Source organism: Pongo pygmaeus, chromosome 6, assembly GCF_028885625.2.
Source record: "Pongo pygmaeus isolate AG05252 chromosome 6, NHGRI_mPonPyg2-v2.0_pri, whole genome shotgun sequence".
Taxonomy (NCBI): domain Eukaryota; kingdom Metazoa; phylum Chordata; class Mammalia; order Primates; family Hominidae; genus Pongo; species Pongo pygmaeus.
Window position 1 is genome coordinate 39,123,508 of NC_072379.2, and position 24,949 is coordinate 39,148,456.

The 24,949-nt window shown below is 49.7% G+C and overlaps 1 protein-coding gene across 14 annotated transcripts in view; it reads left to right on the plus strand.

Annotated features, from left to right (window-relative positions):
• The window catches only part of TNS3 (tensin 3), a 308,196-nt gene that overhangs the window by 39,501 nt on the left and 243,746 nt on the right, over positions 1-24,949 (plus strand). For 10 of the 14 annotated variants that reach the window (XM_063667331.1, XM_063667329.1, XM_063667338.1 and 7 more), the window contains one exon: positions 13,758-13,869. In XM_063667331.1, the coding sequence (XP_063523401.1) occupies positions 13,758-13,869 (112 nt within the window). Of the gene's footprint in view, positions 1-5,511; positions 5,972-10,321; positions 10,440-13,757; positions 13,870-24,949 lie in introns of those variants that run through there. The other 4 variants (XM_063667341.1, XM_063667339.1, XM_054494706.2 and 1 more) reach the window with 3 other exon arrangements.

Below are 24,949 nucleotides of genomic sequence, written 5' to 3' on the forward strand. Positions count from 1 at the left end.
GCTGCCCAGGGACCAGTGTTCCCGCCTTTGGACAAGGAGAGAGGGCCAGGCTCAATTTCTGCAGATGAGAGCTGGCAACAACTTGCTGATGTCAGAAATTCCTTAAACTGAAGGCAGTCTTTTTCAATATCAGAGGCAAAGTGCTTTTTTTTTTTTTGACAGTCTTACACTGTTCCCTGTGGTTGGAGTGCAATGGCGTGATCTCGGCTCGCTGCAATCTCTGCCTCCTGGGTTCACGTGATTCTCCTGCCTCAGCCTCCCAAGTAGGTGGGATTACAGGTGCCCACCACCACACCTGGCTAATTTTTTGTATCTTTAGTAAAGGCGGGGTTTCACTATGTTGACCAGACTCGTCTGGAACTCCTGACCTCGTGATCTGCCCTCTTCAGCCTCCCAAAGTGTTGGGATTACAGGTGTGAGCCACCGTGCTCGGCTGTAAAGTGCTTTTAAATGTGCTTTAGGTGGCACATAGGAACTCCCTCACACTCGAACACCCTCAAGCCATGGAGCAGTGGGACTGGCCGTGTCAGATTTCATGTCGACGGGCATGTAGTGGGTAGAGGAGAGCTGGGAGTCCTCTGCCCAGAGTATCTGGTGGCCCCAACTGCAGAGCACTGAGGCTAGGAATCGGGAATCAGGGCTGGATCCTGCCAGGGCAGTGGCTCTGTGAGCACACATCAGAGGGACTAAGGATTTGGACTCTCCACCCCTCACTTGGGTTGTCTGGCCAAGGTGTGGTGAGGATTTGGTTTAGATGATGCCTGTCTGCAGAAACACCCAGTGGTAATGCATGTTCTCCTCTCTGAATCACAGATGGTGCCAATCATGGCTTGTCCCATCCAAGGTCATGGTCACCTTGACCCCTTGATTAGGTGGAGACTGAAGCCTTCTCTGTTGTTGACTTACTCTTTTCCCTTTTATAGTAAATAAAGGAAAATATTTAGAGACTATGTATTCTCTCTAAAGATCAACCAGTGACAGCCCATTAGATTCTGTCTGTCCACTGCACATAACTCCCGAGTCTCCCATCCCACGACGCATGGAAGCTGAGACCTGTACCCTTCCTAATAACCTGCTCCCAGGCCTCCCATTGCCTCTCGGAGACTGTCTCTGTGGTCATTTGCTTTTTTTTTTTTTTTTTTTTTGAGATGGAGTCTTGCTCTGTCACCCAGACTGGAGTGCAGTGGCGCAATTTCGGCTCACTGCAAGCTCCGCCTCCTGGGTTCACGCCATTCTCCTGCCTCAGCCTCCTGAGTAGCTGGGACTACAGGCGCCCGCCACCACGCCCAGCTAAGTTTTTTCTATTTTTAGTAGAGAGGGGGTTTCACTGTGTTAGCCAGGATGGTCTCCGTCTCCTGACCTCGTGATCCGCCCGCCTCAGCCTCACAAAGTGCTGGGATTACAGGCGTGAGTCACTGCGCCCGGCCTTGGTCATTTGCTTCTATCAGTAGGGACTCAAAGAGTCTTGGATTCATATTGTATTCAGTGGGTCGTAATCCAGTATTATCACTATTTTGATGTCCAAGTCGTTTACAGTTTGCCTGGTGGGAGCCTCTTCAGGCTGGCCCCTGTGTCTTTTTGTTAAAAAACCCATTGTTCTGTGAGCGCTGTCTTACTTTCTGGCCAAAAAGAAGAGATTTCAGGCTCATTCGGGGTGACTGTTGCTATTGGAGCCTCCCCACCCTCCAAGGACAGATCTGGGAGTATCTTTGTGTGTGTGTGCATGTGCACTGGTGCATATACACACATTCACATCTACTTTGATTTCTAGATGTATCTATGTCTCTAGATTGGAAACTCTGAGTCACACAAATATCTGATTCCTGTCTCCCAACACAGGGCTTACTATAATGTTCCCCTTTCTAGACTAGCAAGCTCCTCCCCAATGGAAAGGAAGGTGGCTCCCATTTTTCTTCTCACAGATCCTTATGCTCAATCTTCCTGTGCATGACCAATCTCCCGTCACCTCTCCACTGCTATGGCTGTCCTCTCCCCTGTACATTTATCTGTGTTTCTAGGGCTGTTGCCCAAGGCTGAGGTTCTCTTACCTAGAGTTTCCATGTCCACTCCTGCTTTCTCCCGAGTGTCCTCCCAGGACTGCCAGGGGTCCTCCAGGAAGAATATACACCTGTGATGCTTTTTCCTTTTTGCCAGTTAGAGCTCCCTGTGACGTTGGAGTCCAGCCCAGCTCGGTACTGGGGCCTCCTTCCTTGTCACTGCTTTGTGCAATCCTGCTCACCACCCTGTCCTTGCTTCTTGAGCCCTGTCTACCTGCAATGTCCCAACATAGCTGTGCATTAGCCACCCAACCTTTGGCCAGTTCACCAAAAATATGGCGCTTTACCACCCTTGCCTCTCTTCACCTCTTTTCCTGTCTGGAAAGTGTCTGCTTCTGCTTCAAGTCACAGCCCATTCATGGAGTTCTTCCCATGATCTGTGGACTCCGTGCCCCCTCCTAACGCTGTGTGTAGATCGTCCCTCTGGGAGGGGCGGAGTGAGCCAGCTGCTGTATTTCCTCTGACATCGAGCACACACGTTGCTCACATATCTGTGGGTGAATGCATGATCGTGTGAGGGAATGGATGCATAGAAGCAGCCTCCAGTTTCCAGTGACAAAACAGGGGCATGAGGGAACCTTGTACTTGGTGTTAAAGTCTGACTCATGGAGGGGCTCATGTCCCTAGTTCCAGCGGGGTTTCCAACCCAGGTTGAGATGTAGCCTCTCTTCCTGATGGCTGGTTTGCTGATGTCTGCCTTAGCCATCTGGAATTCATCCTCCCTGGGAAGAACCTCATTTTGTTCCTGGGAAGAACCTTGTTTTGTTCCTGGGAACCAAGTGCAGTCAGAAGCTAGGATGAGACAACCCGGCGAGTAAAAAGCACAAAGGATTGTGGCAAAGCACGAAGAAAATTGGAAGCTGGGCAGCAGCACAGAGCTCACTGTGGCCTTAAGATGGAGTGAGGCCAGTCTGCCACCCAAGTTTTGAGGTGAGGGTCTGTGCCTGGAGGAGTCTGTGCCCTGGCTTCTGAGTCTCTTCGCATCCCCAGACCCTCAGCTACAGCTTACTTCTGGGAGGACTCAGAAGGGTGTGGTCTGAGACAGGCAGTGAACACCAGTGTTGATGCGGTGGAAATACAGCAAAGCAGAATGTTTTCATTCCTGCACCAGTGTTTATTGCTCCTGCTTGGTGCTGTGTGTGGAAAATCCCAGACAAGGTTAGGACTTCCTATTGGAGGCACAAGACTTATGACCACACTAGAGGGTCAGGGCCCCAACCATCCTTGGGTGGCTCAGCCATGGAGGATGATTAACCAGTCTGGGAAGTCAGATGGGAGGCAGATCTTCAACTGAGCCTAGGACAGCGGTTTTCAGCCAGAAAGGAGAATGGGAAACTGCCTTGAGAGAAACCCCAAGTGAGCCCAAGGGCGCAGAGCAGAAGGACCCTGGAGTGTAAGAGCCTAGATTGCAAGCCTGGCAGGAGGAGGTCAGAGTAGGGGGGCAGGGAGAGGGGCTGGAGAGGCGGCCTGCTGATGAATGCGGATTCGCCTTAGGATTGAGCACTGTTTCTTGCCAGTGAAAAATCAGTTTGTTGTCCTCACCGGGGAGGTTTATCACATGCATGTTATTTGTTACTAGTAATGAAGTGTGGGAGTTTTCTGAATGGCTACACTTTTAAATAAGTAAGAGCAGATTCAGGGTATCCCTGTAATAAAAAGCCACCTTCAACCATTTGCCTTCCACTCTGGCTTGCATAGGCAGTGGGCTGGCCTGTGCTCCTGGCCATTGTTCCTGGGTGGACCCCAGAGAGTGTGAATCCTGGTACTCAGGTTGGAGGATTTTTATCCTGCTGGGGGCTATCTGTTCATTGCTGAATTCAGATTTCTTTGGCCAGTTCCTGTGGGCACCGTGGTAAGGGCGGTGGTAGATCCAGCTGACCTCTGGGCGTGTTTGCCCTGGGTAAACCATGACAGCAGCACATCCTGTTCTTAGCTGCTTGTAGGCACTGCTATGTACCTGGTATTGTGTCAGATGTGAAGGAATCTGGAATGAATACGATACAGATGTGTTCTCAGGGAAGGATGTTTGAAAAGACTAGAGTTTGGATATGCTATAGGAAAAAAATGATGAATGAATACAGAAAAATGAATGAAGGAATGAATATAGAAAAAGGTGAATAATGGTGTCATTTGAAGGACAGGGGGAAATAAGAATGCCTGCTTGTCTGCCAGGTGATGATTTAGTGAGGAATTGGAACCCAGAATGGTGTGTTCTAGGAGGAGGTTTTTTGCTTTGTAGTTGAAAGTTGAAGAGCAGCTTTGCTCTTCTACTGCAGAAACAGAAAGATGGATATTTAGTGCCAGAACTTGAGAGGTTAACGTCGGCCAGTTGAATTGATGGCTGGAATTTGCACATATGTCAGCCATAAAGGCCACGACTTAGCCCACCCAGACTGCTCCCCACATCCAAGGCATGTGGAGTTGCGAGTGGAGCTGTAGATCTGAAGTTAGAGTGTTGGAGCCACAAAGGCTGAGCTCTGGGACACTGCCCCTAGGCTGGGCCTGGAGTGAAGGCCAGTGGTAGGAGTACAGGGTTAGCTGGCCTGAGACTAGAAGGCCCCCTATCCTGCTCTGAGGCAGGGGTCTCTTCCGCTGCCCCCCGTAGACCACAGGCAGTGGCTTCATCTTGAACATGTTCTTTTAGTTTTAGACTTGCCACAAAGCTTCTTGTAGACAGCCAAGATCCACCGCCCCGGGAAGGCTGGTGAAGTCCGACAGGCATTGAAAGGCGGGATCTGCCTGTGGATCTTGCCCGCCTCTCCTCCTGGCGTTTCTAAGTGACCCTTCCTTCAGGATCCTGGCTTGTCCATCTTTTCCCATTACCCTGTCATCTTCACCTCCTGAACTTCGGGTTTCTAATTTCCTTCTAAAATCGCAGACCCATAAAGGAAGAAGGCACTTCAGATGTGCTGTGAATTGTCCTGATTTGCCAGGAGCAGGATGGCGGGGGGTGGGGGTCGGGGGGGTGAGGGAGGGATAGGCTGGGAGATAGGGAGGGGGGCAGGGAGGTGCAGCCCAGCCCCCAGGTGTGCAAGGCCCCGGGCGGTCCTGTGCTTTGACCTTTGCTTGAAATCCTCACCTGGTTAGGCGTGTCCCTCTCTGCAAGGCCAGGCTCCTAGTTTTTCTTAGTTGAAGAGGCAAATTAGAAAAAAAGCCTTTCTGCCTCGGTGTTTCCCTGCTTTCCACTCCAAATGCCCTGTTTGCAGTTAGATTATCAGGGTAGTGTAGATTACTGTTCATTACAGATGCAGAGTTGACTGGAAAATAGTCAAGATTTAGAAATTCCGAAAGCCAAAGAGCTTGCCCGGTTTTGATTCTTTTAAGCACCTCGCCAGCGTTCTCGGAGAGGTTTGAAATCCTAGTAAAGCTGAACCCTGCGCCAAGCGCGGCGCGTCGGTAATTCCAGTCAGATGGCGGCTGCAAGACCCTGCTCCCCCCGCCTGGAAGGCGTTTCTTCACCCACTTTCCCAGTGTTTGGCGGCTCAGCCTGTGCCTCCGCGCTGGCTCGGAGCTGCGGTTGGGGCGGGCGGGGGAGGGAGGGCTAATTCGTGTCAGATGGAGGGACGCCGTGCGGGACCGTGCGCTCGCGCCTGGCTTTTGTTCCCGGCGTCTGACTTCTGACGGGCAGGAGTGGCTGTGGAGGCGGCGGCGCGCGGCTGGGACCTGGGCCGGCGGCCACGGAGAGCCCTTGGCCCCTCCCGTGTTGGCCATTTCCTGGGACTTGTGTCCGTAGGGGACTCGAGAGGCATCCTCCCCCCCGCGATAGCCGCTGGGGAGGGGTCAGCGGCCGTCCTTGCCTGGCCGGGCCCGGCTCCCCGCGGGCGGCAGGGGCGGCCATGCGGCTGCGCGCCCTGACCCCCAGGCCACCGGGAGGGTTCGCGCGCGGAACCCGGTCGCGCCAGCGCCGGCGCCAGGTGAGTGCGGCCCGGAGCTGGTGTGCAGGGCCAGGGGCGCGAGGCACGGGCGCCTTCAGGGCTGCATGCACGTGGGCTGCGCCGGGTGTGCACTGGTGCCCGTGGACGCTGTGCCGGTGTGTACCCGCTTGTGCTCATGTGTATGCGTGTGCCCTTGTCAGTGCGCGTATGTCGGTGTGTGTTTGTGCACCCCGTCTGCACGTCCACGCGTGTATGCTTGTGAGCGCGCGTCTGTGTGTGCGGGCATGTGTGCGCTGGTCCGTGACTGAGTCCTGGTGGGTGCGTGTGTACCCTTGTGTGTGCGCACGCAGGACAAGGAGCGAGAGGGCCAGTGGAGCTTTGCCTAGTGGGGACGTCTTCTGGTAAGCGTGGAAGAGGGTTCGGGCTTAGCTCTTTCTAACCCAACTGCCTCTTGAAAAGGCTTCTTGGGTTCCTTTCCCTGCAATGGAATTGGGATACTGGCCATTGCGCAGACCTGCTATCCCTAGCGTGTTTCTTGCAAAGGTAAAGGGCATTTGAGCTCTGCAATGACGTGGGGGATGCGCTGGGATGTAGGAATCCTTACAGGTTCCCTGGGGACCGCATGGGTTCCAGCGGTGCTCTGTGGTCCACAAGACGGCCCTTCACGGTGTTTGAATTAAACAGAGCGGTGCTGGTTGGCTCCCCGCTAGGTTCAGCCTCCCTTTCCCCAAGTCATTGCATTTGTTTTTCTGAAACTTTTATAAGGTTCTGCGGAGTGAAAAACTGTCAAAATTTCAGCTGGTTACTTGAGGTGTACTGCGTTCTCTTTTAAAGTTTAGTGGTCAAACGCTGCTGCCTGGAAGTGTGGGAACAATATGTGCTGGATGTGGAGGGTGTCCCTCTTGCCCCAGATACCGGCCCCCTGTGGGCTGGGAAATATCCCCGAGGCCTGGAAGTGTTCCTGGCTGTTTAACATCAGAGTAAAGTTGGGCTGGGAATGTGTTTTTGATCAGTGTCTGCCTCTCCAGAATGCCTCTGAAGGTTTCCCAGGTGCCTGAATGCCCACCTAAATCCTCTTACTATGGTGGAGCTGAATATTTCCTGAAAGGAAAACATAGCTGGGATTGTGCTGATGCAGCTTTGCACTTTTGCGTGTGTAACCATTTTGCCAGGGCGACCTTTAGCCGGGAGAACCTATCCGAGAGGTCCCTGCGGTTTTGCATTTCGGCAGAGTGAAGCATTCATGTGGAGCACCTCCCTGTTCAATTTTGCAGAGATTTTTCTTTCTCAAAAGAGACCTCACAATCAAGACCAGCACTAATTACTGTGTCCCCCTCAGGGAGTCCTTGTGGAACCAGCAGCCTGCTCTCTACCCTTCCAACATTTTGTTCCTAACAATTAAGTGCAATTTAGATTCCTGAACTGAGCCTGCTAAATGCTTCAGCATTGCTGCCTCCTCTCCCCCTTTGGGAGAAATGAAAGCACAGTATCAGGTGAAAACAAGGGCAGTCTAATCCCATCTGGTCTCATTTCACAATAGAGATGTTATGTACAGATGAAGCGTGAGCAGATGTTATTACACTATCTTAAATGAACTCCTCAGGGATCCAGCAATTCAAATGGCTGAGCCCTCGCAACAGTGCTTATGCTGTTTCCCTCTTTAAGTTTTCTAGCTGTGGACCAGTGGGCAAGAAAGCTGCAGGAAAACAGTGCCTCTTTCTCCCTGGTTGGAATAAAGGTATTTGTAAGGAATAAAAGGTCACAGTATCTTTCCTTGGCCCACAGACTGGCTAATTCATTTGGTCAACACATATTAATTGAGGGTCCATGGTCCACTGTCTGCCAGGCGCTGGGCAGGGCCCTAAGAGGACAAAGAGGAAAGAGCCTGGTGTCCTGCATCTAGGAAATTGCAATCTAGCACAGGAGAGAAGGCATATAAACAAATAAGTGCAATACGAGTGAAAAGTAAGTACCAGCTGCTGCATTGCAATAGAGAGATGTGTTTGTTAGGTGTTTGAATGCTACTCTTGTCTGAGCGTGAGACTGGGGCTTGAGGCATATGGGGCCTGAGTCCCATATGCCTCATCCATTGGCTGTGTGGTGCTGCATCTCGGTTTTGCATCTCACCATCACGGTTTGTAGACTAGTGGTGATTACGGTAATGACACAGAAGCACTTGGCTAGTGTTACCAACTGCATAATTAGCAGCATCATTATCCTTCTTTTGCAGAGCATTGAACACACAATCTCTGTTATCAGAAAGGATGCAATCTCTTTGAAAAGACCAGATAACCGACATAGGATCAACTACATAATAACAGTGCCTTAAATGTATATAGATACTTATAGTATAGTCTGTTATATACAGTGGTGGTTCTGTCTTGGCCGCAAATTGGAATCACGGGATGGAGTTGGGGTGGGGGGTTTGACAACATTCCAGTGTTCTGATTCAACCTCCAGGTAATCTGATTTAATTGGTCTGGGGTGGAGCCTGGGTCAGCTGTTTTAAAAGCTGCCCCAGTGATTCTTATGAACTGATAGATGGTATAGCGTTTGGTCATTTACAATAGCTGTTAAGAGACAAGAGGGGGAGGATATCTTTTCTATTTAAGAGAGGTTGTGACTTGTCCTGGGCCACAGAGCTTGTAGTGTAGGTATCAGAACTTACGTGAAGGCTTCTGCTTGGTTCAGGACCCTTTCCCTTAGTTTATTTATTTTTTCTTTTTTTTGAGATGGAGTCTCACTCTGTCAACTCAGGCTGGAGTGCAGTGCCACGATCTCAGCCTACTGCAGCCTCCGACTCCTGGGTTCAAGTGATTCTCCTGCCTCAGCCTCCCGAGTAGCTAGGATTACAGGTGCCCGCCACCACACCCAGCTAATTTTTGTATTTTTAGTACAGATGGAGTTTCACCATGTTGGCCAGGCTGGTCTTGAACTCCTGAGCTCAAGTGATCCGCCCGCCTTGGCCTCCTAAAGTGCAGGGATTACAGGCATGAGCCACCGTGCCTGGCCATGAAGTTTTTTATTAGGTGATGGTATTAGTATATTTTCATGCTGCTGATGAAGACATCCCTGAAACTGGGCAATTTATACAGGGAAAAGGGCTTAATGGACTCACAGTTCCAAGTGCTGGGGAGGCCTCACAATCATTTTGGAAGGTGAAAGGCACATCTCACATGGCAGCAGGCAAAGAGAGAGAGCTTGTGCAGAGGAACTCCCTCTTATAAAACCATCAGATCTCATGATAATTATTCATTATCACGAGAACAGCACAGGAAAGACCTGCCCCCATGATTCCGTTACCTCCCACTGGATCCCTCTCACAACAGGTGGGAATTCAAGATGAGATTTGGGTGGGGACACAGTCAAACCATATCAGTGATTAAATGTTTAGGATTGTTTTGTGTTCTTGATGAATCAGTCCTTTTATTGTTATGAGAGGACTTTCTATATCCTTGTTAATGTTCTTTGATCTGTAGCCTACTTTGTCTGATATAGCCACTCCAACTTCCCTTTGATTAACATCATCAAGGTACCTTTTTTTAGCCTTTGTCTTTAAAAAAAAAAAAAAAGACCAGGTGTGGTGGCTCACACCTGTAATCCCAGCGCTTTGGGAGGCCAAAGCGGATGGATCACGAGGTCAGGAGTTTGAGACCAGCCTGACCAATATGGTGAAACCCTGTCTCTACGAAAAATACAAAAATTGGCGAGGCGTGCTGGCGGGTGCCTGTAATCCCAGCTACTTGGGAGGCTGAGGCAGAGAATTGCTTGAACTCGGGAGGCAGAGGTTGCAGTGAGCCAAGATTGCGCCACTGCACTCCAGTGTGGGTGGCAGGGTGAGACTCCGTCTCAAAAAAATATATACTTATATAATCTGATGACCTTTGTTGACTTATAATTGAGATATTTAGACTATTTACATAAATATGATTATTAATATGGTAAGGTTTGACTCTGTCATCCTGCTACTTGTTTTCTATTTCTCCTACCTATTATTTGTTCTGCTTTTCTTTTATTTCCTTTTGCCAGATTAAATGAATAATTTTTATTATTTCATTTTATCTCTCTTGTTTGTTTATTACCTATAATTCATGATTTTAGTGGTTGCTCTAGGGTTTATACTATACCTCTGTAACATCACAGGCTACCTTCAAGTGATATTATATCCACTTCATGAATACTATGAGAGCCTTATAATAGTCTTATGGAATCTTTGGGGTGTCCAATATCTGACTGGAAACCTCTGCGGCCAGTGGCACCTTTGCCTGAGTTCTTGTCCTGTGTCCAGGAAGAATGAGATACTCAGACAGGGGAAGGGTGAAGAAGATGAAGATAAGCTTTATTAAGTGTTAAACAGCTCAGAGGAGACCCACAGTGTCCTCTCTGTAGGCAGGTCATCCCGAACTCTGCTGCTCTCAGCAGAGAGGAGGCCCTGGAGAGGGTGGTTCCGCTCTGCAGCTGGAAGTCCCAACATCTCTGCAGGTCTCTGAAGCTCTCGGCAGAGAGGGTAGGTCCTCTGTGCAGCTGGTCTCTTGTGGGCTCCCCATTCTCTCTGTCCTCTCTCTTGCTCTGGCTGAACATGGAAAAGCCCTTGGAGGGGAGGAAGTGCCTGCTGATTGGTCCATGGGCGGCCATGGGCGGGCTGGAAGAGGCACCATGAGTCTCCACTCCAGTCTGTGGGACTGGCAGCCCGTCCCCAGCCTACAGGCCCTCCCTGGCCTGAAGGTGGGGCCTTACTGAGGACCCACCCCGTTCTGTCCAGGACTTTGCCTACTGCTGCCATTCAAGGCCCTGGAACTTGTCCCCAATCCCGCTCTGAGATCAGAGGAGGGGGGCCGGGAGAGGAGACAGGCCAGGCAGCCAGAACGGACACTCCTGAGCCAGCAGGGATGGTGGGGTGGGGGGGGCTTCCATGCCCCCGAGGGTGCAGGCCGCAGAGATGCCTGGGTCCTGTGCCTGGGAGGGTGGCTGCAGCTGCCTGCACTCAGGGAGCTCCTCCTTTTCCCCAGCTCCCGCCTGCTTGGTGGAGTAGGAGGCCCAGGTCTGCAGCCGTGGATGGTGGTTGCAGCTGCACCCTGGGGGACAGATCCTGCCTGCTCCTGGCCCCACTCAAGAACACAGGGAGGCTTGGATCTACAGCTGCAGTTTGGGCAGCTGCAGTGGCACCCAGGGAGTTCCCACCCCAACTCAGAAGAGGCGGAGCTCCCACCGGCTCCATGGAGAGTGCAGCCCCAGCCGCACCTCCCTGCTGCAGCCAGCGTGATGTAACAACCACTGTCATCAACAGTATATTTCCTTTTCTTCTTTCCTGAACTTTGTGCTATTTTATCAGGAAATTTACTTTTACATATGTCATATGTCACATTACACTATTGTTTAAACAGTTAATTATCTTTTGGTGAGCTTTAAATAATAAGGAAAACTCATAAATTTACCTGTGTAATTAGCATTTCTAGTGCTCTTCATTTGTTGGTGTAAAGCCGTAATTCCATCTGCCATGTCCTTTTTGCCCAAGCACTGTCTTTAATATGTCATATGTGTCAGCTGGTGATGATTTTTTTTGGGCTTTAATTGTATATCTTTTTTTGCATATTTTAAGAAGTTTTTGGTTCACTTTTATTTTTAAGAGCTATTTTTATTGGGTACAGGATTCTAGATTGACACATTTTCTTTCAGTTTTTTGTTTCATTTTATTTTGTTTATTTTTTTAACTTTTAGGTTCAGGGTACATGTGCGGGTTTATTATATAGGTAAATTTTGTGTCATGGGGGTTTGGTGTACAGATTATTTCCTCCCCCAGGTAATAAGCATAGTACTCGATAGGTAGTTTTTCAATCTTCACCCTCCTTCCACCCTCCACCCTCAAGTAGGCCCTGGTGTCTGTTCCCTTCTTTGTGTCCATCTTTCAGTATTTTCTATTATACTGCTGTCTTCTCACTTATATTTTTTAAAACAATGAGAAACCTGTTATCCTAATGGTTGGTTCCCTGCATGTAATGTGTCTTTTGGCCCTGTGGTTGTTTTTAAGGTCTTTCTGTTTGTTACTGGGTTTAAGCAATTTGATTATTGTATGCCTTGGGGTAGTTCCTGTCACATTTCTTGTGCTAGAAATCTATCTATCTATCTATCTATATATATATATTTTTTTTTTTGATGGAGTTTCACTCCTGTTGCCCAGGCTGGAGTGCAATGGCGCGATCTCGGCTCACTGCAACCTCCACCTCCTGGCTTCAAGCGATTTCCTGCCTTAGCCTCCCCGAGTAGCTGGGATTACAGGCACCACCACCATGCCCAGCTAATTTTTTGTATTTTTAGTTGACACGGGGTTTCACCGTGTTGTCCAGGCTGGTCTGGAACTCCTGACCTCAGGTGATCCACCCATCTCTGCCTCCCAAAGTGCTCGGATTACAGGTTTGAGCCACCGTGCCTGGCCAAGAAATTTCTTGAGTTTCTTGGATCTGTGGGTTTATAGTTTTCCTCCTGGTTTGAAAAAGTTTCAGCCATTATTTTTTCAAATATCCCCCCTTCCCTGCCCTTCTCCGTCAGTCTCCATTACACATATGTTATGTTGTTTAAAGTTCTCCCGCAGCTTACTGATGCTTGTTTATTTATTTATTTAGGTTGTCTCATCTCTGTGTGCTTTGTGTTGGGAGGTTTGTACTGTGATGTCTTCAAGTTCATTCACCTGTGCTTCTGGCAGGATCTAACCTGCCCGTAATCTCATCCAGTGTATCTTGCATCTCATATTCTTACATTTTCCTCAATGAATGTTTGATTTGGATCTTTTTATGTTTTTCAGGTCTCTACTTAACCTTCCAGCATATAGAATAGTTATTATGATGGACATTTGGGTTATATAAAGCTGTTATGACCATTCTTTCTCTTGTGGATATAGGTTTTTATTTCTCTTTAGTGTAAATAAGAATGGAATTGCTGAGTCATAGGACAGGTGTATGTTTAAGTTTATAAGAAATTGTCAAACCATTTTCTAAAGAAGTTGTACCATTTATTCCACATTCTAAATACCATTTCATCTTTTCAAATAAATTTAATTATTCCAGTGGGTGAGTAATGGCCTCAGTGAATCCATATAGATATTAAGTACTGATGGAATACACAGTCACATATCAGCAAATAGATATGATTAGTGCTTGACTCTAAAAGCAAATTGAATTCTTACAAGGTTGTCATATAGCTGGGAGCCTTGGCTCTACAAACATGAATAGGTAGCTGAGTGGTTAGTTTTTCCAAGTGCTAATGCTTGTAATTGTGTTTGAGGAAGAACCACATGTATGTCACAGGCTGGACTGTCTCTTCTTCTGCAGGAGAGCTCAGAGAGGCTCAAGAGCTTAGTGGTGATTCTGGAACACCTTTGAACCAGGAAAGCCAGTTGACTTCCTCATAACATAATTGTGCTGTTTAGCTAATTACTTTTTCCAGAAGAAAAAGGGTTGAGAGTCTAGAAGTGTATGTGGATTACTTTGTCACAGAAGTAGGTGGCTCTACGGCTCAAGTCTGGAAGGGAGTGCATTTTCACATAATGATGTTGGTTGATGTAATGTTTCTAGGCACCCCATGTGGTGATTGATGAGTTGGGTGAAAGTGAACGTCCGTCTAGGACTGTGGAATTGGGAATGCTAACAGGGTATCCGTGGGTCGTCTTGGGAATTTTAGCATCACCAAGATGGTTTCTTGTTCTCTGTTTGCTTGGTAATATTCCTGTTTTTGCTCTTTACAAATTCCACTAGATTTATTATCTCCCGAAAAGGAAAAAGAAACAAACTATGAGATGAAACGTTGACAATTTCTTCCTTTACTTTTTCAGCCAGAAGAATTAACCTCGAGTCTGCACACTTTTAAGAACAAGGCCTTTAAAAAATCCAAAGTGTGTGGAGTTTGCAAACAAATTATTGACGGTCAAGGTATTTTATGCCGAGGTAAGTCTGTGTTTATGATTCTCTCGCTGATTAATCCAAAGCAAAACAAACAAAAAACAAAACGAAAACTTTTTTTCGGGAGTTTCCGAAAGTTAAATCATGGAATTCCCCTTCTTAGTTTATATGTCCCCCAATCCCCCACCCCCTTACTTAGCAGGGGCCAACCGTATTTACACAGATAAGTGCTCATGAGGACATTTTTACAGAAAGAGCAGAGTTCCCCGATGGGAGAGGAGGCAGCAATTTGTAAATTAATCATTTATTCTCGGGTCTGCTCTGAAGTGTCAGTAACTCAGGTTATTTAGTTTGACTTTCAGATCTCTTACTCAAGTTTGCGAATGAAATGTTTCTATCTTTAGAATTCAGGTTCATTTTGGTATGGCCCCTTTCAGATCCTGTCACTAAACTAAGCCACCAGCTTGGGTACTAGATATTTAGACGTCAAGTAATGAATGGAACTTGCCAATTCTTTTGTAAGAGACGTGTGACTGTAATGAATGTGGGAATGGTCGGGGGGCAGGGACTGCTGGGCGGACCAGTGGGGTAACCACACAGAGGGAGTCACTAGGAGGACCAGGCCCTTGGAGAGTGCGGGGGCTGCTCTTTGGCATCATTTCATCTGCGGGGTTGGGGATTTCCTCTAGAAAATGTGCAGAGTCTCAGCCTGTGGGCTTCTGTGGTGTTAGGACCTCCCCCTCAGTGCCTCCTTCCCTGCAGACCCCCAGCAGGTGGTCCCTGATGGCCACTTTAGAGTAGGGTGCCTGTGATGGAAAGATGCATGCAGTCAAACCTTAATGGGTTGAGGATGTGACCAGGGGCCTCTAAGGGGCTCTTGGGATTCTTTTACAGTTCAAAGGCCTGAGTGTGGGTGAGAAGACTGGGGTGCCCCTCCTCTGATTCGGCCCCTTGGAGAAGTCAGTGCTAAAGAATGTGTTGGATGAGTGGTGGGTACCGGCCACCCTGGTCGCTAAGTAGAAGCCAGAGACCAGGTAGCCATTTGTGTAATTCATCTAGATCTGCATCCAAGGCAGAGAACATGGGCTATAGTGTACTCTGAGCCAACTGATAGGAGGACATCCTGTGATTCAAAACTTTTTTTTTTTTGAGACAGGGTCTCGCCCTGTCATCCAGGTAGGAGTGCAGTGGGATGATCAGGGCTCACTGCAGCCTTGACCTCCTGGGCCCAAGCCATCCTCCCACCTCAGCCTCTCCAGTAGCTGGACTATAGGCATGGGCCACAGGCCCAGCTAATTTTCTTACTTTTTTAGAGACAGAGTCTCATTCTGTTGTCCAGGCTGGTCTGGAACTCTTGGCCCCGAGTGATTCTCCTGCCTTAGCCTCCCAAAGTGCTGGGATTACAGGTGTGAGCCATTGTTATAAGCCCATATTTGCAAACGGCACTGCACTGGGTGATATCTTGGTCATCTGTGAATGCTGTGGCCTGTCACTGGCCATTCTCCTGCATAGCTTGTCCAGTTCAGGAGGGCCATGTCAGCCAAATGTGGTGGCCTTTTGTGTTTGGGGCCTGCAGGTGTAAAGTGATGAGAAATTGCACTGATGCTCTTGGACAGGCGTCCTCCATCAAGCTTGCTCTAAAATGTCTGTGGGCAAATATAGCAGCCCCTCTGTGTCCCACATACCCTACAGGGTCCAGTAGGGGCTTTGTGCCTTTCCAGGAACATGGCAAAAATAGGAGCCCAAGGAGTCTCCCCATCTTTGAATGTCATTCTCATAGAAATGCTCATATTTTATTTATTTATTTATTTATTTATTTATTTATTTATTTATTTATTTTTGAGATGGAATCTTGCTCTGTCACCCAGGCTGCAGTGCAGTGGCGCGATCTCGGCTCACTGCAAGCCCTGCCTCCCAGGTTCATGCCATTCTCCTGCCTCAGCCTCCCCAGCAGCTGGGACTACAGGTGCCTGCCACCATGCCAGGCTAATTTTTTTTTTTTTTGTATTTTTAATAAAGATGGGGTTTCACCATGTTAACCAGGATGGTCTCCATCTCCTGAACTTGTGATCCGCCTGCCTTGGCTTCCCAAAGTGCTGGGATTACAGGCATGAGCCACGGCGCCCGGCCAGAAATGCTCATATTTTAAAATTTTGGTCTCTAACCTTGACTCCCAAGTGTGAAAAGAAGGAAAAGGAAAGTCGTGGTTGAATTGGAACCATGAAACCAGCAGCCCAGAGAGCCTGGGAATCAGAGCTGTCAGGGCCTGGTGTTGATCCTAGAGCCCTGGTCCTGTGCCAGCGGAGCCACTGGGCGATACTGGGAGAGCTGTCATGAGCAGCATGGCACCAGCAGGGACACCCTGGGCTTGTTCTCGGCTTCCTCACCCTGTAATGACATCTCAGGCAAAGCTGCACAGCCAAAGGTTCCCCATGAACTGACTTCTGCCTGTCAGGTGCTATGTGGGGACAGGTCTGATTTGGGAGCAAAGGCGGAGGTCAGACAGAGCTGGGTCCCGGCCCTGCCCCTGACATGGGCAAAGTCTCCTCACTCTGGGTCTAGGACTGAGGGTAAGGGCTGTTCCAAGGGCAGAAGTCAGGCTTAAAGTTCACAGCCAGCGTTGTGGCACTTAGTTTTGTTATTGGTGTTAGGATTGCTCTGAAGGGAACCCACTGTGGGTAGCTCCACATGGCTGATGCCGCATGTGTGTTTGGTTAGCCTCTGCACCACACATCCTTGAGCTGTAATCCAGTGGGGGAGCTCCTTAGACACAGAGGCCTTTTGCACAACTTACCACAGTGGCTTGGGCTGCACTAGGTTGGTTATACTGCTTGAGGAGTAATTTTTCCTTCTTTGTATAAATGAGAACTGAGTTTACTGAAGAGTTATCTCAGACATCCTTTTTAGTACTTCAGTATTCTGTTCCTGCCATTTAAGTAGCATTGACTATTTTCAAAGTAAATGTAACCAATGAAAGAGAAGAGCTTGAAGAAAGCACGGCCTCCAGCTGTGAAACACGCAAGCACGTCTTGGACGACGGGGAGCCTGTCTTCTTTCTTTATCTGGAGGATCATCGTCTTAGTGCCTTCCCTGGGTTGGGACTTGTGTCTCTTCCTCTGTCCTGCAGTTGCACACACTCAAAAGGGCCAGGGAAGGACCCCAGATTGATCCTCTGGTTCCAAATGAACTCTGTTTTGTGGCATTTTAAATATGTGGTGTGTGAAATATTAGGGAGGGGTGAGGAGGCCTGCCAGAGTGGTGTGTATGTGCCTGAGTGTGTGGGTGCACATATGCATGGCTATGTGTGCGGTGCATGCGTGCATGATTGAGTTCATGCATATGAGGACAAGCAGTGCACACACCTGTGATTGCATGTGTGTGCATGCGTGCATGCGTCTGAGTGAATGCATTTGCTTGAGCACACAGATATTCCACATTGTGAGGGAACATGTGAGAGCATCCCTTCTGTTCAGACCACTTTGTAGAGTTCAGCTGCTCTACGACGTCCATTATCTTATCTTGAGGGAGATAGAAACAGAAAATGTGCATGCGCACAGGGGCAGCTTTTGTTCTTGAAAGAGAAGAGAGGGAATAAATAGTGCCCTATCTGGACAAGATGTTCAACAGGCTTATCTTGCTGTGTGTCATCTGGTTGTTAAGGAAGATGCAGTAAGGCATGCTATCTCCAGATAATGGTTTAAATTTCACACGCTTCTGGCAACATCCAGGCACTCATGAGAACAAGGCCCAGTGTGGTGGCCCCATGGCCCATCTACTGGTTTCTGTTGGTATTGATGCTTTCCCACCTCCTCTTGGAACTCTCTGGAGTTCTGCTTCGGTGTGAGGCAGCGAGACACCTAGAGCATCACCTCCGAGGATTCAAGGCCCACTTTGGCCTGGAGGACCCCACACGTACCCAACATGGACAAGCAATGGGGCTGCCAGCTCTGTCCTAGTGCAGCATTATCTTCTGTCCTGTTTGGCTAATGCTCCTCTACTCCAGGGAACCCAGTATAGCACTGGTTTTTCTCACTGGTGAAATAGATTCTTGGTCAGTGGAGGTAACAAGGGAAAAAAAAGCCATATACATTTTTTTATCCCTTGAAGAAAATCACTCATGGACAGGCATGATGTTAGGTGACTTCACCCCTCTTCTCATTCCTGGTTTATCCCTTTCTTCTTTACCTCCTCCTCCCCCACAGCTTACTTTCCACCGCAGGGACACATTGCTGCTCCCATTGCCTTTTTAGGCTGGTTCCTTTCCAGGGGCAGCCAGGATGCAGGCATTATGGGCACACAGGCACCTGCTCCCGCTGTGTCCCTGTCTGTGGCTCTGGGCCCCTCAGCTAGGATAGGATATCTTGTCTAGAGGCAGTAGAAAGAGATCAGGATGTGGGGTCAAGTTCTGGCTGTGCCACTCACACTCTGGGCAGTTTTGGACAGTAGGCTTTTATGAAGCCCATTTTCTCAACCCTAAAATGGGCATGAAAATGCAGATCCAGTGGTGCAGAGCTGGGACTCAGGGAGGGGTGTACGTGAAAAGGCCTGGTCTGCCAGGCCAGTGAGGTGCAGGGCAGGACCACCGCCTTCCCAGGGGACGGCTGCTTCGTGCTGGCAGGCAGTGCTGCACTGCACCCTGGATGTGCTGCCTTTCAGAGGGCGCTGGTTCAGCCTCTCCCCAAAGAGTTGCCGTGAGCTTGGTGGCTGTGAATCCTGGGGGTGGTGTGGTGAGTTGTGCACACCTTTCCAGCCTGGGTGCCTGCAGTGCATGCATGTGTGTTCTTGTGTGTGTGTGTGTGTGTCTGAATTCCTCCCTCACTCCTTGCTCTCCTCTTAGCGGTCCCATATGGTGAAGCTCTTCTGCCTTGAGCCCTCTGGGCTGGTGGGCTTCAGTAGGGTCTGTCCCCATGGTCCCTGGGTCCTTTCTTTGTGGTGGGTGGTGGCAAGCACACAGCTGCTTTTTGCAGAGAGAACTGGCAGAAGCTGAGGATGTGGTAGGCTCGGGAAGCTGCATGTCCTGTTGAGTTCGTGGCAGGAGGCCCATTATCAGGAGAAGGAACCAGGAACTGGCCCAGATGAAGGAAAACCTTTGCCTTCTGGAGAAAGGAGGGCCACTGCCCTTCAGGAAGAACTTGCAGGCTCCATCCCCAAGGAGGAACCCCCACTCAAGGCGCTTGGTGGAGGCATTGGGAGGAAACAGCAGCCATGGGCACTGTTGGAGGCAGAGGCATTCTGACTCAAGGGACGGGCCCACCTCTGGTTTCTGGCGCTGTTGACTTAAGCACGTGGTGAGTGTTGTGCCCTTGGGCATGTGTGCACTGAGATCTTGAGGACTTCCGTTAGAGAAGTGTCTGTCTTCTTTCTGTGGGATAGTTTTTTGGAACTGCCTCACGTGTGCCCTGTGTTATGGTCAGAATGTTTGTGTCTCCCCAAAATTCCTATGCTGACATTCTAACCCTCCATGGGATGGTGGCATTATGAGGTGGGGCCTTGGGGAGGTGATTATGTTTTGTGAGTGGAGCCTCACGGGTGGGATTAGGGCCCTTATGAAGGGGACCCTAGAAAGCTCCCTCACCCCTTTGGCTAGGTGAGGATGCAGTAAGGAGGCGCCATCTATGAACCAGGAAGTGGGTCCTCCCCAGACACCGCATCTGTGGTGCCTTGATCTTGGACTTGCAGCCTCCAGAGCTGTGAGAAATAAGCAACTGTTTATAAGCCACCTAGTTTAGGGTAATTTTTAAATAGTAGCCCAAACTGGAGGAGACATTATGTTTTTATGCACATAGCTCTAGGAATTATGTTAATAAACAATAGAAACTCTTTTTTTTTTTTTTTTTTTTGAGATGGAGTCTCACTCTGTCACCCAGGCTGGAGTGCAGTGGCGGGATCTCAGCTCACTGCAAGCTCCACCTCCCGGGTTCACGCCATTCTCCTGCCTCAGCCTCCCGAGTAGCTGGGACTACAGGCTCCTGCCACCACACCCGGCTAATTTTTTTGTGCTTTTAGTAGAGACGGGGTTTCACTCTGTTAGCCAGGGTGGTCTCAATCTCCTGACCTTGTGATCCGCCTGCTTCGGCCTCTCAAAGTGCTGGGATTACAGGCGTGAGCCACTGCGCCCGGCCTAGAAACTCTTTTTAAAAAACATACAGGATTCCATGTTTCAGAAGTCTTTTAGACATGATTGTTTTCATTAGCTTTTTCAGTTATGTTAAGTTAATGTGTGTGCTAGAGACCAGGAGGTGTTCGGGGATGCTCCCAAGCCTGAGGTGCCGGGGGTGCTCCCAAGCCTGATGGTCTGTTGAGGCCAAGGCGCCCTGTGGACAGGAGGTGTCATGGTGTAGGCTGAGGCGGCTGAGATAAGCCCCCATCATCAGAGCAGGAGTACTGGGGGATGGGAAGTTACGCGGAGGCCATGAGGCTGGCCTGGGGGTGTGGGTGGGACTGCCTTCCAGTGCAGAGGCTTGGGGCTTAGAGGTGGGCAGATCTGAAATGCCTTAGGGAGACACACCAGGGAATGTCACCTGTTGAGAGCCCTTGGCCTGCAAAAGCTGCTGCTGCACAGAGGCTTTAGTTTTCTAACTTAACGCAAGCAATAAATCTATGATCCTGCTTGCCTCTGAGGAGGCAGGGGGATATGATGTCCCCACTTTTGGGGGGCAGGCATCCCATCCCTGCTGATACCTGGGACCCAGATCCACTGAATGGGAGAGCCCCGGCCAGGCTCTGGCCCCCAGCCCTGCCTGCTGCTCCACCCTTGCTGGCCTTCTTCCTGGAGGCTGGGCCCTGGTCTCCATCGCCCTGCAGACCTCCCATTCCTCCTTCCTAACCCAGCTTCCCTGGATCTGGCCCTTTGTCTGCCCAGGCTGGGATGCCCTTGAGATTCACTCTCCTGTTTGCCTCTCCACTCCTCTCCTGTTTGTACTCAGAGAACGGCTCTGGAAAACTGTAAACCATCCAGCGGGAAGAACCTGTGCCTGCATCCTCATGGTGGCCCTTTGAGGCTGTGCCTGCCTTGTTTGGTCTCTCCTGACTCCCCCAGGTGCTTTGAGAGGCCGGCTGCACAGGGCTCATTTTTGACCTTTTGCTGGACTGTGCTGCTCTGCCTGCTGACCCTCATCCTTTAGGTTTCAGCTCAGCACCAGGTCCTCAGGAAGGTGCCTCCCTGCCCTGCCACTGTGTCCCCTAGCATCTGCCCTTTTCCCTCCAGAACTATCCATGGCCAGTGACTAGCCAGCCATCCGGATGTTCACTGGGGCAGTGATTCTCTGCCCTCAGCTGGAGCCCAGGAGGCATGAAGGGCTGGCTCTGTGTTGTTCACCAGGTGCCTGTGCACAGGGCAGACACCTCCGTCCCAAAGTGGAGTGCTGTCTTGTCTTGCAGGGTGAACCCTCACCAGCACACTTTTACGGAGCAGGTGCGGCGTCTGGTGCATTGCAATGCCCACGGTGACCAAGGCTTCGAAGGGCTCGGGGTCTAGTGGGCTGGAGCAGTGAGCACGAACAGGATCCCGTGTGAGGAGTGCTTTATCAGAGGTATTTGCAGCCGCCCTGGGAGCACAGAGGAGGGACAGGCAATTCTGGGGAGGTGGGTGGGCAGGAAGTGTGGGCATCGTCAGGACGATGGAGGAACTGCTGTATTCTGATCATTTGTTTGTGAATGTATCTGCTTCCCTGGGCCGACTGCCCCCACTATGATGCGATGCACTGCTGTTACTTGGGTATCCTGAGTCTCAGCAAAGGGCCTAGAGCCCAGTAGGTGCACAGGGAATGTAAGTTGCATGACAATCCAGATGAATTTGTGCAGATAAACACCTGGCTCATTGATCTGCTCTTCTCTGGCAGATCCATGTGAAATGGCTCCAGATGTTATTTCCAAAGTTCTTTCCAGAACAATTGGAGGTGGTGAGTCTCCCATCCTGAGGCCAAGCCCAGCCCCACCCTGGGGTTGACTCCCACCGGGGAACTGAGCTCAGCCCTCCCATCAGACTTGCCCCATCCAGAGAGGTGGCAACACGACAGAATCTTCCAGAAGCTCCCAAAGGGGAAGGAGGCGCCCAGGTCAAATTTCATCTGAGTAATTTCTGGTCGGTGGTGGTTATCCGATGGGAAGCAGCACTTCCCTGCCTCTAAATTCTGCTCCTCTGTTGCAATACAAAGCCTTTCTCAGCCGCCTCCACACGGACTTTACTCGTGGGTTTTGACTGAAATCCTTCCTGTTTTCTAACTCTGTGGCTGGGAAGAAGGCCTGGACCCCTCCCAGATGTTTCTCAACGGTCTGGGTTGTCAGGATTTGGGGTTTCTGCATGCCAGGGACGTCTGGGTTGTGTTAGTTGATTGTGCTGGTGGATTTTGATTCTTAAAACTCACTGAGTAATGTAGCCAAGCTCATAAATCCAAGTATTTGTTTTGCAGTAACTGTGATCTGGAATTTTATGTTAAGTTGTGGGGTTGTTTTCTGTCGGTTTATTCAGATGGATATAATGCTGCTCTCTGGGTGCGCAAGGTCTGCCTAGGTGTGTCAGGGGGACAAGGCCAAGTGGCAACTTCTGATTCCACATCCTCGAAGCCAGGGAAGAGGCAGTGCTGTGCTTCACGGAGTGCACGTGGGTATCGGCAACCCTGGGACACTGGCAGGCCTGAAGTGTTAAGAAATGTGAGGAGCGGCCGGGCGCAGTGGCTCACGCCTGTAATCCCAGCACTTTGGGAGGCTGAGGTGGGCAGATCACTAGGTCGGGAGATTGAGACCATCCTGGATAACATGGTGAAACCCCGTCTCTACTAAAAAAAATACAAAAAATTAGCGGACGTGGTGGTGGGCGCCTGTAGTCCCAGCTACTCGGGAGGCTGAGGCAGGAGAATGGCATGAACCCGGGAGGCAGAGCTTGCAGTGAGCCGAGATTGCGCCACTGCACTCCAGCCTGGGCAACAGAGAGAGACTCCGTCTCAAAAAAAAAAAAAAAAAAAAAAGAAATGTGAGGAGCTCTTTTCCAGAGGATGGGGTCGAAGCCTGGCCTCTGCGTGACTCAGCCAGATGGCCCCTAACCTAGGGTGAGCATGGATAGGCAGGCTCCCCTATCACTCTCACCCCTCCAACCAGCTCACTGTGGCTAGCATGGGTCTAGGAGGTGCCTACTGTGTCAGGTGCTGGCCACCCACACACAGGTGGACATCTGCCACCAGGCTGCTGGGCTAGCGAGGGACAAAGAAGTCCTGGACAGTCACACCCATGTGTGTGGGGGACTGGGGTTCTTGGGAGGGTGCTCTTGGTTTACATGGTGATGAGTGGCCCCACTGCTGGGGTCTGCTCACACACAGAGTGAGGTGGGGGACTTGTTTCCTTCCAAACGTGTATTTGAAGTAGACAATTACTAAGAGGGTTTCCTGAGTTAGACTTAAGATGTTTTTGAGGGATTGGTACCATCTTCTTTCTTTCCTTTCATTTTGCAATATTCTATATTATGATCCCTTTGAATATCTGATGGAGATGCAGAGACATTCTCCTTTGCACCTGTGCCGTGTGTTGGGGGGGATATCTTAAATGGGGGGCAGGTTGACAACAAGGTAAAGAGACAACAAGGTACGTCCTATACATAGATTATGTAAGTAATGTTAGGGATGGGAGCTGGCGCCCCGAGACGAAGCAGCAGGTGGGGCCCCAGCGGGTCTCACTGACTCTGGGCTTGATTCTCTGGACTGTGAAGTGGGCAGTAAGGCCTGGCTGGCCCTACTCACAGGCTGTTCGGAGGAACATGTGAGTCAAGGGACGTAAAAGGACTCTGTCAGCTCCTGAGTGCTTCATCAACATTAGTCAGTGCCGCAGCTGATTCAGTGTCCTATTTGTGAAGATTAAGTCCACCTTGATTGATTTCTGAGAGGCTCAAAGGTTAAACCTGTGATCTCCAGAGCCAGGCTGATGTGAGTTCAGACCTCAGCTCCACTGCCTCTCTGTGCTTCAGTTTCTTGGTCTGCCACATGAGGACAATAACTGAAACTCATCAAGGGGTTGTGTGAGGATCAGATTCATGTCTGAGCACGTGAATCATGCCCATACGATAAGAATCCCTTGAGGGAGATAATGATTTATTTATTTATTTATTTATTTATTTACTTATTTATTTATATTCTTTCTTATAGAGATGGGGGTCTTACTGTTGCCCAGGCTGTTTTCCAACTCATAACCTCAAATAAGCCTGCCAACTTCGCCTCCCAAAGTGCTGGGAATTCAGGCGTCGGCCGCTGTGCCTGGCCCCAACGATAATTTTTCGAGAAAAGAAAATCATTACGTGGAAAGAATGAGAGAGAAAGAGTAAAACTGAATATCTGGGGATGAAAACTTCAAGAGTTTTTAGGGGCTGTTGTCTTGAAGTGTGGTTCAGTGTTCTTGGGCAGATCTGGCGTGGGGAGGTGAGGATCTGTGAAGAGAGTGAGAACAGCAAATAGATAAGAGCATGGAGATGGCCGCTCTCTGACATCAGCGGAGGGACCATGCAGTGACATCGAATCCTACCTGTGCCACACGGGCGCACAGAGAGGGCTGCTCTGGCTCGAATGGGAGCATCTTGAGCCTTATCCCCATTCCTGAGTTCGTGTTCAACAGAGGGTGGTCTGGAGGGTTTAACTTCCCTTTTAGGAGGCACCTGGCTGAGGAAATGGTGCTGTGGGAGGCAGTCTGGGTGCAGCCAAGAGCCTTGGGGTCTCCGCAACCCCAGTCGACCTGCCACAAAGGCCTGTGCAAATACTGGAGTTTGTGAGAGTGACTATCTTGGTTGACTGATTCTTGATTGATTGATTATTGATTGTTGACTGATTCTTGATTGATTATTGATTGGTTGATGCCCTCAACAATTAATTTTATAGCGCCTTTTGGGTGCTGGCCTCCCTGAGGCTGTGTGACCCAGCTCCCTGTCACCTTCTCACCCATTTGCTGCTATTTTTCTTCTTGTCTCTTCAGACTTTTCTTGACCCCTGATACAGAAATGAGTGTGGAACCCTCCCTCCGCCTTTAGGCTCCCTCTGCACCTTCCTGGAGTTACTTTCCTGTACCTCAGGTCATCCTGATTGAATCTACGGTTCGTGTTGATTTTCCTTTCCTCTTGCACTGCAGTGTACATTCATGAATGTTTTCT